This window comes from Falco biarmicus, chromosome 1 (assembly GCF_023638135.1).
Source record: "Falco biarmicus isolate bFalBia1 chromosome 1, bFalBia1.pri, whole genome shotgun sequence".
Taxonomy (NCBI): domain Eukaryota; kingdom Metazoa; phylum Chordata; class Aves; order Falconiformes; family Falconidae; genus Falco; species Falco biarmicus.
This window is the reverse complement of record NC_079288.1, coordinates 31532180-31546555: the sequence shown is the minus strand read 5'-3', so window position 1 is coordinate 31546555 and position 14376 is coordinate 31532180. Positions and strand designations below refer to the sequence as shown.

The 14376-nt window shown below is 44.7% G+C and overlaps 1 protein-coding gene across 10 annotated transcripts in view; it reads left to right on the top strand.

The window, feature by feature from the left end:
* The window catches only part of KDM2B (lysine demethylase 2B), a 125931-nt gene that overhangs the window by 38730 nt on the left and 72825 nt on the right, over window positions 1-14376 (top strand). For 8 of the 10 annotated variants that reach the window (XM_056329215.1, XM_056329246.1, XM_056329230.1 and 5 more), the window contains 3 exons: window positions 459-565; window positions 10357-10450; window positions 11363-11516. In XM_056329215.1, the coding sequence (XP_056185190.1) occupies window positions 459-565; window positions 10357-10450; window positions 11363-11516 (355 nt within the window). Of the gene's footprint in view, window positions 1-458; window positions 566-6965; window positions 7081-9502; window positions 9615-10356; window positions 10451-11362; window positions 11517-14376 lie in introns of those variants that run through there. The other 2 variants (XM_056329253.1, XM_056329262.1) reach the window with 2 other exon arrangements.

The window sequence follows — 14376 nt, the reverse complement described above, 5'->3', positions numbered from 1 at the left end:
AGAATGAAGTGCACAATAGGTGATAATGTAATTACTCAAATCAGAATTTGGCCAGAACAATAGTGTTAATGTTCCTTGAAATGTAAGGTATTGGAATGGTATAATCTCTTTTATATTTGTATTTTAATGTTCATAAAATTTCTAGACTGTTGGCTACAAAAATGCCTCTGCATGCCAATAGCAGGTGATGCTGCAAGAGGAGGTGCTCACAGGTGCCCATAGCACAGAATTTGCACCCAGTTAAATTGACTGCAAAAACTCTCCTTGGTCTGTGTTGCAAAGGGCTGAGTTGTGGTGATGAAGTGATGTACGTTAACATGTTGGGTCTGTAGGCCTTTTGATGAACAGCAAGGTTCTTGCTGCCTGTGAGTGTCTGCTGCTGCTGTAGAGTTTTAGCCAAAAGAGCATATCCTACCGTGTGTTCAGTAACTAACAGTTGATTTTGGTGGGGATTTCAGGTGGACTTAGTCGACTGGGTGGATAATATGTGGCCACAGCATTTGAAGGACAGACAGACGGATGCTACCAATGCTATTTCAGAGATGAAATACCCTAAAGTGAAAAAGTAAGTTTGTTTAAGTCTTTAAAAAGCTCTACTCTTGACTGCCTTGTTTAATTCCTTTTACATCTTGCTGAATACAATTTTTAATCAAATCTCTTTGAAAAGTTCATTTTTATTCTTCACAGACTTAAATAGTAAATTCTCCAAAAGTTCTACCCAAAGAAATCACTTTGTAGGATACAGAAATGTCATATAGTTCACACAGTGTAGTCGCAGTCTTTCTGTAGGCTGAGTTCAGATCCTTTCCGGGTTCTAAACAACTAACGGCTGAAAAGTTAATAGGTGAGAGATGTTTTGTGAAATGAAGTCTGTTTTTAATAGGTGTGTGTCTCCCCAGAAACTCTGTCACGGCCCTTCATGCCAGTTTACTTTTCAGTTGACTTCTTCAACAGCAAGATCAAATACTGGGCTGACGATACAAGGCTGTGTTTTGTGTTTCAGAGGACCCCGTTGGGGCAGGTTTGAGACTGAACACAAGAGCAGTTTGTCCTGCTTCTGCCTACCTCAGCTGTAGTTTGTGGGCAGGTTGTGACAGCATAACCCCACCTCTCTGTTTCTTCTGTTTGAATGTCTTTCTTGAAACTTTTTATAGGATGATTGGAAAAAGGAACGATTCTGGGGGCCTCAAAATGTGCACTGTCAGTTTCATATGCATTAGTACAACTGAGATAGGGGTTACTGTTAATGATATAAGAACTATTGACCTACATGGCTGATGAAGACCATATAGTCCTGGAAGCCCTTCACTGCTGGTTCTGTTTCAGAGGTGTTTTCTATTGGTCAGCCCTAATGTTGGTGGCATCCCGGGCTCTGCTGTTGAACTGACCCTCTAGTGTTTTGCAAATCATTCAAAACTCTTTCCAAACTGTAATGTCTAAAATAGATTGGTACTAACATATACAAAGGTGCATGCAGTAAGAAAGTGATATGCAGCGTTTACTCTCATTCTGGAAAAAATGAACATTTTGGAAGGTAAAGGTCTCCATAATAGATGAGCCTCTGTGTCAGGCATCATGGGGAAGCCTGGTCCTATGATATGCTCGGCACTGTTGTTTCAGTAGAAGCTAAAGATAGTCTATCATTCTGAAGATTGTGAGCAGCTTGTTAGAGTAACTGGATATGGATAGGAGTGCCAAATTTCACATATGCATTTGGAAATGTCCTAAGTGACTTGCCTAAGGTCACACAGTAAGCCAGTGGCAGAGGAGAAAATAGAACCCAGGCAACTTGCTTCCCAAGTGGTTAGTTAATTAAATAACATTCTATATAATCTGCTGGAGTTGAGAAACTGGATCATGATTCAGGGCTTCAGGATTCATGGATTGTACAAGGTAAGAAGTAAAGACGACGATCCCTTTCCTAGAGCAGGCACACTCCAGATGCTGAAAAAAAACCCGTAGCAAGTAAACAAAGCAAGGCAGAGATGATTTAAAGGATAAGGTAGCAACATGACTAACAGAATTTAGCAGAAAAAGCAGAGTATATTCTTGCTGTTCACTACTTGCATCATGAAATGCCAGATGGTAGGTTTCAAAGAGGGATTTTAGAGAAGTAGCAATTCAACAGATTCCGACATGGAGCTTTTCCCATGTGTGGGGGATGGCCTGGTAGAAAGGAAGGAGATGCCTGATGAAGAAGCAGACACAGAGCCATTGAGGTTGCTGTCACTGGCAAAGTGAAGGTGGAGGTTGACAGCTTGATAAACTAGTAGATGTGATAGGTAGAGGGAAGCTAAACAGTGTAAGACTGTAAGTGACAATAGAGGTTGATGTGGGGAAAAGGACTTACCATACATGAGAGTTAAAGGCAAGGGTGATGCAGCTGGAGCGGTGAGGATCTCGCTAGTGAGCCTCATTAAGCATAAAGACTAGAGAAAGCTGATTTACAGCACTATTGGCCCGAAACCCTCATCAGTCTGAAGCAGCAACAAAGATAAAACAATAACAAACAGTGATGGTCAGGAGCACAAGAGAGTTTGTCCTGGATCAGGTCAAAGATCTGTGGTGCTCGGTAACCTGTCTTCTGTCAGGTGCTGTCATAGATGCCCTGGGAGGAGTGTAAGAACAGTGTGGGCATAAAATAATGCCATCCCTTAAAACTATCTTCTGAACTTCCACTGTCTGCAGTTCAGGCAGGGGCGGTCCAGAGATGGAAGTAGTTTCTGAGTGCTTAGTGACTATCAAGAGATTTCTCTTCCATGAACTTGCCCAGTTTGAATGTGAACTCCTCAAAAGATTAGCTTTCTCCATCTTTGGAAATTCAGATTGACCCTTTCCTGTATAGATACTAGTCACAGCTATTGCTGTGAGCACCCAGAAGGTATAAGCCCTTATTGAAGAGATCATGTTCAGTTGTGGAGCTAAATGTCAGTGCTGTCACTGGTTTCATGCTGCCCATTCTTTTATGCGAATCGTCAATATTCATACGCTTTATTAATGACTGTTGTTGCTCAGAAATGGGATTGTTTCATTTCATTCTTGTTCTTAGCATTCTCATAATACTAAGTTTGCAGTATGCGATACCCACCATTAACGTGTTCCCTACAAACAAAAAGCACTCCAGCGAAAGCGTTGTGGTTTTGCAGACACAGATGGCATTACCAGACACAAATGTCTGTCTTGGCTCCTGCACGTCAAGTTCCGTGCTGGGAGTGAAGTTAGAGAACGCTCCATCTGCTGTGCTGCTTCGGTTACCAGGAGCACTACACGCGCTGGAGACCGCCCTGGCTTTCACTTGGACTTGCACCATTAACTTTTTCAAAAAATTCTGGGTAATGAGGTTATTTTTCTGTCTGTAAGTAAATGACTACTTACCTAATAGGAGCCTTAGAGGAATGAATTAAGTGGGGAAATGGTTTATGTCAAAAAATGTGTAAAACTTCCCAAGTACTACCTCTTACGTAAGACAACATGAGAAATTAAGGGGATGGCTAGCCGAGATTGTAGTATGACAAACTTCAAACTGGTATAAGTTGGCATTGCCCCTGAAAAAAACCAGTCTCATGCCCATGTTGTCCCATCCTCATTGCTAGTACATGCTGTGGTGCAGCTGCAGAGTAATCTGGACTGGAGACTGGTCTGGCTGAAAACTGGCTCAGAAATGAAGAAAAACTGGTTACTTTTCAGGCCGTCCAAACCACCACCACATGGCTGCATAAATGCTTGCACCAACCAAAGGGCAGTGCAGACGTGTGAAAAAACCATAGCAGTGGGATCAACAAACCCCTTCTGCAGTTCACACAAGGTGCAGGGCCACAGGACTCTGGGTGAGCAAAGCGAGCAGCTCATTGCAACCGAGGAAGCCTGCTCCTGCCTCTCCCCCTCTTTCACATCCCTGGGTGTGAGTTCTGTGAAGGGCCTCACAAACAGGAGCCTGGCTAAGAGTGAGCAGCATGCTGTGTAACCGGGAGGCAGGGCAGGAGGAAAAGGCAGTGCTGCTGTAATATCAGCTTTTAGGGGCAGAAGTTTGTTATTAGCACCTCGGATGCCTGTGGTACTGCAAATCCTAAGGGTACGAAACTGTGACAAAAGGAAACTGAACTGGGCTCAGAACTGCTGCTTTTCATCATGGTGCACCATGACCATTTTCAGGTAGCTCAAAACAAGCTCAGGTTTAGGTTTCTGTTTAAATTCAACTAGGACTGAAGCAATCTGGATACAGCTGAACCTGAACCAACCAAAAAAAAAAGTAGTAATTTGATTTCTTGTTTATCAAAACAGCCCTGATGAAATTACTCTCCTCTTTATTAGGTTTTGTTTTTAGCCTGGCAAGATTATTTGCAAACCAGTGGCAGTGAAACAGCTACTGTGCCAGGTCATGAGGGCCATAGAAATAGTAACAGGAACTTCTAAGAACTTGGTAATGTTTGTGCTATAGCACAAATGAAAATGAAAGCCTCAGCCACTACAACACCCTTTTTGCCTTCAAAATTCTTCCTATTACTTAAAATATCTAAGCACTGCTATAATAGGTCTTTATATTGCTGCTGGCTTTCAATTAAGGAAGTGGTATCTTGTATGAAGCATCTAGCTGTTCACAGAAGGATGCTGCTCTGTTACCATGTACTTAGCCCTGTTTTCCCTCTCCTAGGCTGTTATTCAGACATCCATTCCTTTCTATTCATTCCTTTACTAAGTAGGGATGGATTTAAACAGATGCTAAAATGCTCTGCTGAGCTGTGGTCTAATTAGAAGCTGAGGGTGTGCCCCTGGAGACAGAGTTTGCCCTTTGAATTGAGGGAGCTTGCAGGTCCCGTAACGCAACCTGGCACTGCTTTATGCATGTGGGATATTCGTATGCACTTGGTATGCCATTTGTGAATTGCTTTTGATACAAAACCGCTCTATAAAAATAATTAAGTACAAGAAAATTAGACCAATATGCACAAGTTCCCATTAAAACTTTCCAAGCTAGCAAAGTAAATAAAAGGTGATGTCTTTAAGTCAGTGCGTTAGTCTCAAATCCTCCTTTGGGCAGAGCTTGGAGGACTTGGTTTGTGGTGAGCCTGGAGCTGAACAGCCATGTCACAAGGAGGAGAGAGGAGTTGCGTTCTCACAGATACCAAAATGCTGTTCCAGGGGCAGGCGCGCTGTGAATTAGCAGCTTGATTCTTTTCCTTGCAGTGGTGGGTGCCTTCTCAGAAATTGAAGCTTCCAATCAAAAAAATCCACAAACACCAAACCCCAAAACCAAAACAACCCCCTCAAAATAACAAAACACCAAAAAAACTCTCACCAAAACAGAGGCCTCTTCATTCCTAAAGCTCAGAAGCAATCTCCCCAGTGCAGCAGGCTTGTGTCAGGCTGGGAGGGCCGCTGGGTGCACGCTGCTGCTCCAGGTGGGCTGTGGGTGCCTGGGTTTGCTGGCCAGCACCCGGCATTGCCCCCACGGGTGGTGGTGGCATGAGTGGTGGGGGCACTGTCCACATGGGTGGCATGGGGAAAGCGTGGCCGCTGGCTTTGGGCCCGGTGTGATCTGTGAGAGGCACTTGCAGTCGCTTTATGAAACCTCTGGAGCATGGTGGAAAATAGGCGAGCTTTTACCTCGGGTGGTGTGTTTTGTCTGATGGCTCAGCCCGTAACCCACTCCAGGCAGGAACCGGAGTTTTGAAGTGCCTGGTTCATGCACGTTGTGTAATAATTAGTGACTACTTAGTTTTGGTAGGCTGTCTGCTTGTACTTAAAATGACCAGAGCCGGGTTGCCCCGCTCTCCTGAGTGGGGAACGGGGCCGAGTGCGCTGGTGCCGTGGGGCGGCTGCGGGGCCGGCGGCCGGAGCACGGGCCCGCCCGGCCGGGGCGCTGGAGGGGCCCAAGGTGGGCAGCGCCGGCCTCGGCAGCTGGAGGTGGGTGCTGCAGGGGCCCTCCCCGAGGAGAAGCCCGGGATCTTCCCTGAGGGGGTAGCCAGGGTACTGAGGAGAAGCCGGGGCTCTTCCCCAGGGGGTGAGCTGGGACCCTCCCTGAGGAGAAGCCCAGGTGCAACCCTGAGGGGGCAGCTGGGATCCTAAGGAGAAGCTGGGCTCTTCCCTGAGGAGAAGCCGGGGCTCTTCCCTGAAGGGGGGAACAGGGGCCTTCCCTGAGGAGAAGCCCGGGCTCATCCCTGAGGGGGCAGCCAGGAACCTGAGGAGAAGCCGGGGCTCTTCCCCGAAGGGGTAACCGGGGCCCTCCCTGAGGAGAAGCCCGGGCTCATCCCTGAGGGGGCAGCTGGGGTCCTGAGGAGGAGCCGGGGCTCCTCCCCGAAGGGGGGTACCGGGGCTTTTCCCTGAGGGGAAAACCGGGGCCCTCCCTGAGGAGAAGCCGGGGCTCTTCCCCGCAGAGGAGGGGCCGGTGGCTGCCGGCGGGAGCCCCGCGGCGGGGGGCCGCTGGCTGCGGGGGCCGGGGTGGCCGAGCGGGGCGGGGGTGGAGCGGTAGACGGGCCGGGCGGGCTGGCCCCGTGTCTCCCGGGTGACAATGGTTTCTTTTGTCTTGCGGCGTAATTTGTGGCTTTCAGTTACAGGGCCCCAGTGTGGGAGTGTTGCTCGGTGCGGGTCAGGCCGTTAGCGTGCGGAGTCGCCCAAAGGTAGCTATTGTTTCCTGCTGCGTCCTTCCAGCTCCCGCTTCCAGATGCCGTGAGGCGAGGCCTGGGAGAGGGGGGACCCCGGGGTGCCGGCATGCTGGCAGGGACGGGCGCAGCCTCCCTCGCTCGACCCCTGGGAGCACCCCTCCCGCCTGGGGAGAGGAGAGAGCGATGCACAGAGCGGGGCCTGCTCCTTTTCCCCGGTTTGGCACTTGCAGTTGGCTCATGGGTTTGTGGTATTCGGTTTCAGGCTTAGGGATTTCAACCAGCCGGCGCTGCTCCTGGGAGGAAGGAAGAGTGAGCTATACTTTTCTCATTGGCCCGAACAAAAAACAGAAGCCTCTGCTGGGGTTTGGGAGTGGTTTATGGGCTGAGCTCAGTGGCAGGGGAGCCCTCGCAATGCCAGAGGGAATAGAGCCGTATGGTGCGCTGTACCTATTGCGAGAGAAAAGGAGCTAAGCTCAGGGTAATGCTGCCTCTGCGTGTGCTCGCGCGTCTCCCCCGAGTTCATGTGCATGTACGTTGCGCCTCTGCGTTCCCCTGCCCGTGTGTGTGTGCCTGCGCGTGTGTGCGTTCGCATCCCGGCGTGTCTGTCGCTGTCTTTGTTTCTCTGTTTGCTTGCGGGTTTGTAGCTATGCGTGGCGAGTGCATTGTGGGTTTGCCTGGGAGTGTGGTATCTGCGCTGGCTTTTGGAGCGGTGTCTCTGTGTTGTTTCTATGTTCTCAGCTATTCTGTGTTCGCTTAGTGGTTTAGCTTCATTTGTATCATCTCTCTTTTTTGGAGATCTCTGTGTTTGTTCTTCCCTGTGAGTTTGCAGGTTACTCCATATTTCTTCGCATCGTTTCTCTACAAATTTCCCCATATTTCTGGGGGGAAAGTTCCCCTTCCCCCCACACTGCAAACCCTTTCTCCAAAATAATGATACATTAACTCAAACAATTTCAGGCTTGTGAAGAGCATAAAACAAACTCTTCAGTGGGGAAGGGAAGGTCCCCCACAACAGATTACAAGCAGCTGCATGTTTTAAAACCCTAACTGAGGCTGTGCAGGGAGATAAAGTGGAGTATGCAGGGATTGGATTGGTAGCAGTTGTGAAAAAAGATTAAAGTTGGGGCATCTTTTGCGTTGCCTGGTTTTTTAGTGTCTAACTCTATAGTTAGATTGTCTTCCCATGCCTGACTTGGGACTGTGTTCCTGTAAGCCACTTTACCTGCTCTGGCCCAGAGCGCTGAAGGCAGAAAGCTGGGACCAGAGCATGCAGTGGGATGTAGTTTATAGATTTCTTTCAACATGGATGCTGTGTTATGGCTCTTCCTGTGTGTCCCCCGTGTCCCCCCCCCCCCTTTTTTTTTTTTTTTGTTTTGTTATGGAAAAAACTGAAAAGTTGACTCGTTCCCCAAATTAGCAGCTGTTAGTGATGAGAAGCTGCTTGCTGAGGTTGGAGCTGAGCGGTGTATAAGATTAGCTGTGGCATGGAGCTGTGCTGGGACCATGTGACTGCGGTGTACATTGGAAGAGGAAGCTGTAGAGGTCAATGCAAAGGCATTGTGCCAGACTCTGGCAACAAGGGAGATTACTATATGGCGGAAGATCGCTTTTTCAGGCTCCTGAGCCTTTCGGTAGCTGTTGGGGTTGGACAAAAGCAGGCCTGTAAGATTAACAGCAGAAATTAAATGGCATAGCTCATTTGTGGATGGAAAGAAAAACTGGTTTTTTTTCCAAGTGCTTTGTAGGTTTTTATTAATCACCATATGTGGCTCTTTCACTAAAACCACCTTTATTGGAATGGAAATTGTGGTGTTTAGAGGAGTTTCGAGAAAATGGGGAAAAACAAGTAAGAAAAAGAGTTGCATGTTCAGTTATATCTGCCTTGGTGTTTTCTCACAAAATTAAATTTTAAGCACTTTGATTTGACAGAGAATCCTGTTTCCTTTCCGAACACAAACAGATCAACAGCTTCGAGTTTAGATTATTGACTACTTGAGGAATAAATAAAACCGGCTAATGCTCAGGCCATTTATGTTCTTTCAGAATTTCTTAATATGAATGGGTAACTGTTGGTGGGCAGCACTGTCTTAGAAAATTTTTGTTAGTGTGATGTATTTTATATCTGACCTTTTGGAAACTGAAAATAATTGATTCCATAAGGATTTGAATTTTCTGACTTTAAAATAACATGAACCTCTACTATTCAACACTGCCCACAAACTGAGAATTTCCATGTTTTGTTGTGTGGTGTTTTTTGGGGTTTTTTTATGAGCAATTATTCAATCTGTGACTTTTTGCAGTTTGGCTGGAAGAAAGGCAACTTCCTTTCTGGGCTTCTTTTATTGTTTTTAAATTCTATCTGACTTGTAATCAACAACATCTTGGTAGAGAAAACATAAAAGGAGAAATAAAAAAAAAAAGTGTTTGGGAGGGAAGGACTTATATTTTGAAATGGAGCATATTGAGAGTCTAGACAGCTTCTTGGCTAGCTGTGATTTTTGAAGCATCTGAAATACCCCAGGGGCAGAAAAAGCTCTCTTCCTGCTTCTGAAGGATTAAAAAAAATAATAATTCCAGAGTGGGCAAGAGCAGAGACGTGTAATTGCACAAGGAGAGGTTTTAATTGTGAGATGAAGGCATAGGACCTTTTTTTGAAGCCCACAAATGGACTGTCTTCATGACAGCATTGCGTATCATTCTGTCAACTCCAGCTCGGGATGTGGTTGCTAGGCAGCGGGCTCTTATGTACCTATAGTCTCTCTGATTTGCCAGCCTTCTGCAGACACATGGTAAGGTCCTTTCCAGCCTATCATCTAGAGGGACTTTTGCACGCCGTCTGCATACTGCTGAGATTCTCTACCTGAATGTGATGAGAAAAAGATACAGTTAAACGAAACCTTTTTTATTTTTTTTTGCAAATCCCGTTCTGGTACTGTTTCCGTAACCCCCCTCCAAAAAAAAAAAAAAAAAAAAAAAAAGGCCATGAAACGGAGACCGGAACAAGGAAAAGAGGTTAGTGGGTTAAGTGGTGTGTGTTTCCTGCGTTTGCAAAGGTGCCTATAGTGAGAAGGGCGGCTGTAATTCGGCCATTAGTTACAGATGGTGGCTGGAGGCTTGAGATTCATGCAGTGAGATGAGAGCTCTTGTATCTCTTTCCAGCGATGCCGACTTTAAACTGCTTTGAATATCTAAATCAAGACGGCATAAAAAATAGTGGATTTGATACTTAATGATGCTGCCAGCTGGTTCCTTTATGTATTTTGTTGCAGAAATGCCTAGAAATGTGAACAAAAAGGAGTTAATTTGCCAAATGAGGTTTCTGTCCCCCAATCCTTGCAAAAATGGCATTAGTGGCAAGTAGGTAAAGAACATTCAGGAGAATTTATAAGCAAATTAGATTTTTCAAAACTTTGCGCTTTGAAACAATTTGTGTACAACTTCTGGTGAAGGTTATGAATCTCAAGTGGTGAAGGAGAGCATTAAACATCACCCCAGGGATTGGCAGTGGCATAAGAAATATTTTTGAACAGCATAACTTTTAATGTTTTTCCATTCCTTAACTCTGAAAGCTTTCATTCCGTTTGTATGAATAGCAAACTCAAACATTTTTCAGCAGAAACCTAGTTATAGTTACTTCATGAGACAAATCCCAGTACTATAAATGCAGAGACTTAATTGGTGGAAACAGTATCACACTCTGCAAATTAAATACTGTTTCAGCCTGATTCATTTTTGCCCTTCACTCTGCTTACAGGTACTGTTTGATGAGTGTGAAAGGATGCTTCACTGATTTTCATATTGATTTTGGTGGCACTTCAGTGTGGTATCACGTTTTCCGTGGGGGAAAGGTAGGTGAACCTTGTTTCATGTTTGTTTTTATGTCTTTGTGTCTCTTACGGAAGGAAGGGGTTACTTTCTTTTTATTTTTCTCTCTTACTGTGGGGTGGTGGTTTTTTTTGGAGGAGGGGGGCAGCTAGGCAGTGATTAGTCTGTTTTGGCTAGCTTTGTTGATGTACATTTGCTGAACTAGGAGGACACCATTCACCTTTGTGAAACAAATGAGTGATTTATTTGAAATATCAAATGTGTTATTTGCTGTTGGTGGTGCTTTTAGGCGTGATGTTGCTGCATGGTTTAGAAGTGTCTTGCAGTGAGTATGTGGCTGTGTGTACCCTTGTTGTGTCAGAGTGCCCTCACAAGTCTCCTTCTGTAGCTGGGGCTTCTGTTTCCTTTTAGAGATTCCTTGTTCCTTTAGTGTGCACATGCACGCTATGTCAGAACTAAAATATCACAGGATACAGAAGCATTAAAATACACAGCATTATGGCTACATTCTCATCTTTACTGTTGTAGGTTGCTTTTCCCACTTGTAGTATAGGCAGCCTATGGTGGGAACTGAAATAAATACAGCAGATTGAACATCTTTGTGGTACGAATACTGTTCATCTGTATAGTCCAATGAAGTTGTACTATACCAATGCACTGTTTTGAACTGAAAGTAAACTGCAGACATCTTCTGAGTAAGATGTTTCATGGAAGAGAGATGGCAACTGGCAGTTATCTTGCCTCTTCCAGTACATGGACTAATTGCTGCTGCTGTTTGCTTCTGTGTGCAACACCTGGAAAACACGTGTTTTATGCAGAAAGCAGGCTTGGTGTTACACGTTCATTTGTTTAACACATGATAACCTTGTTGGAATCTCTCAGCTATTTGTTTTTGTTTACTGTTGATGATAGTTAAATCTTTGTTTTATTTTTAGATCTTCTGGCTGATTCCGCCTACTCTGCAGAATCTAGAACTTTATGAAGAATGGGTTCTCTCAGGAAAGCAAAGTGATATCTTTCTGGGAGACAGGGTGGAACGATGCCAAAGAATTGAGCTGAAACAAGGCTATACATTCTTCATTCCTTCAGGTATTGCCTGTTAACTAACTGGTTTTGGAATCACTGGAATTGTGTTTGACTAACAGTTCTCTGCAAAACAATTTTTCACATATAAACCCTGTAGTGACCTCTTTATTTGCTGTGGTGAAAGAAAGGCTAGGCACTGAACGCGCCTAATTTTCCAGAAATTGACCCATCCCAGACTGATGAAAAATGTACTGTGAGGAAGCGTGTGCAGTGATTATTTGTGCTATACCAGGGAAAAAGAAAGAGGACTTGGTTCTCTGGGGCTGTCAGTCCACCACATCTCATCAGAGTCATACTTACTTTTGTGATTGTTAGCTTTCTTGGAAAAATATTTTACTGGTTTTGTGAACTGTGCTGGCAGGTTTTATCTGCAGTTCAGTAACCTGCTTCTTTGCCTCTGTAGCCAGAGGTGGGTCTCGGTTCCCTGATGGAGCTCAATGGAAATTCTAGTACATGGAAGAGCAGGTGCTGTGCTCCCTCAGGGTTGCTTCTTGGGGAAATAAGTTTATTTTACTGCCGTAACTCTTCAGAATTTCTGCTGATGGAGATTGTGCTAAACCTGGACATCTTCCAGTAGCCCAGCCACACTTAATTTTTACACTACTGCCTACCTCAATAGCTGTGTTGCATGATTCAGGCTCTTCTTGCAAATCAACCAAACAGTTGCTGCTTTGCAGGCTGGTGGCTTCAGCCCTTTCTGCTCATACCTAAATTGGGTTAAGGATGGTGCAATTTGTAACACTCCTCATTTAAGATGATATGAGACTTTGCTTTCTTTGACTGTTGTGGGACTATAAGTTTGTTTATAATGATATAACACATTGTCTAGTGGATCTTACCAAGGAAATAAATATAAGTAGCATTTCTACATGACAGAAAGACAGATTGGTGGTTTGTCAGCTCTAGAATTACTATGTGGAGATGATATTATTATTTTTTTTAGCCCTGGAGACAGAGAGAATGCAGGTGATGTGAAGACAGTGACAGTGTCCTTGCCAACTAGGGAGCATTGTTGGTATCAGGTGAAGGCAAAAAATTTGCACATTTTTAAGTATTTGGTAAGAATCAGCCTGGGAGGTGACAGGCAAAATGACTTTGAGAGTGGAGGAGTTAATCCATTAAAGGAATTAGGTCTTCCCTTGAAACAGGTCAGAATGTGCTGTTACTGTTTGAACTGGGTGTTTGAATGTGCCTGCGCTGTTTGCTTAGATCCTGTTACTGCATCTTTGTATTTATCTTCATTCCCCTGTGAACAGCCTCCTATGAATAAGACTTTCTGTATGTTAGTTTAGTCATGATCGGCAGTTGGAATACAGCAAGTTGTGGGAGCTTGTACAGGACACAGCTGCAACATGGTGGCTGAAGTGAAGTGATGCCAAATGTGGTTTTTGACTGTAGTTTCTGTTTTCTTAGGAAAGCCCAAAGTACAGAAACACCAGTACCTCAGACATTTGAGGCTCTATGCAATATTTGAAAGGCATATATGAATAATTTCTCTGTAAGCACCTCATGGATTCAAGGTGTTTTCCTCTGCTCTGTGTTGTTTAGAAAACTTATTTGCAAATCTCTTATTTATGTGAAAGGGTGCTATTTCTGTGTTTGTTTTGGAAGTATAGGAATGCCTAATTGAAAGCTGTTCTAGGTCAGCGAATTGAGCATAGCTGTGTAGAACAGGTCAGTTCCTGTGACCTATTTGCCCTGGTTTGTGCGCATATCACATTAGTTACTGTTTGAATGTGTTTTGTATGTATTTTACAAGTGTTCATAATGTTTAGGTTCTGGTAATGGGTGTGTCCCATACTTTCAACTGAGCCTGATAAACTCTTGACCAACCCCAATTCATCCATGAGGAAAATTAACTTAATTACAGGTCTGGTCACATAAGCGTAGAGTGATACAGCTAGTGTTTAGCTGGATTGTGAATGGAGAACATTTCAGCAAAGGGCCTTTTCCATAAAATATCCTTCTCTGCTCCTGTTTTCAAGTAATTTTGGGGGTTGGTCCTACAAATGTAATTATACCATAGCAGTGTAAGGGTGAACTAGGTAGAGAAGACTGTTAAAAGACACATGAGGGAGTGAGATCATAGGCTTGTGGGAGAATGAAGGTTTCTCTGACAATCCAGGATCAGCAGTCGATCCAGTAAATCCCTGAAACTACAGACCACTTGGACAAGAGTGGGAATTACTCTTACAGAAGGCATAATTATAGTGCTCACCAGGGCCTCAGGGTATTTTCCTCTCCATCACTGCCATCATCCTTTCAGGATTAAGTTTAAACCAGTTAATTTCTACCTGTGCCTCTAATCCTGCAACGTACTGAGAGGCATGATCACAGCTGTGGTATCAAAGAGAAATTGAGCAAAGTATTGTCTGCATAGTGAGTCATTCTGTATGGGCCAAGGTGCATCTTGCAGCATTTTAGGATTGCCTCCAAAGGATGGAGTGGGGGGAGGTTTGCTGGGATGCTGAGGGATAGTGGGGGGGGGGGGGTCTTGTGTAGGAGCCAGGCTGTACTCCTGATGGCCCCATAAGACTTCTCCAAACAACCGATGCACTGTTACAAGTTCTCACCTCCCACTTTACTGGTTCCCACTGATGAGTCAAGGATGATCAAATCTGGTAAAGTCTGCAGTAAAATGAGAAAATCAACTAGGAACCTGGCCTTTTCCATTAATATAATTGTTTAAACTTAGGTCAGCATAATTGTTGATTGAGAAATATACCACATTGTGCCATGATGAGGTTTATGGCCAGGTGTAGATTCAAGATGTTTAAACAGCTGAAGGTTCAAGAGGGGAGGAAGCTATAGTTGCTACCTGTGTCAGCAGATTATTCCCTCTGACCCCCCTGTAGAAATCTGA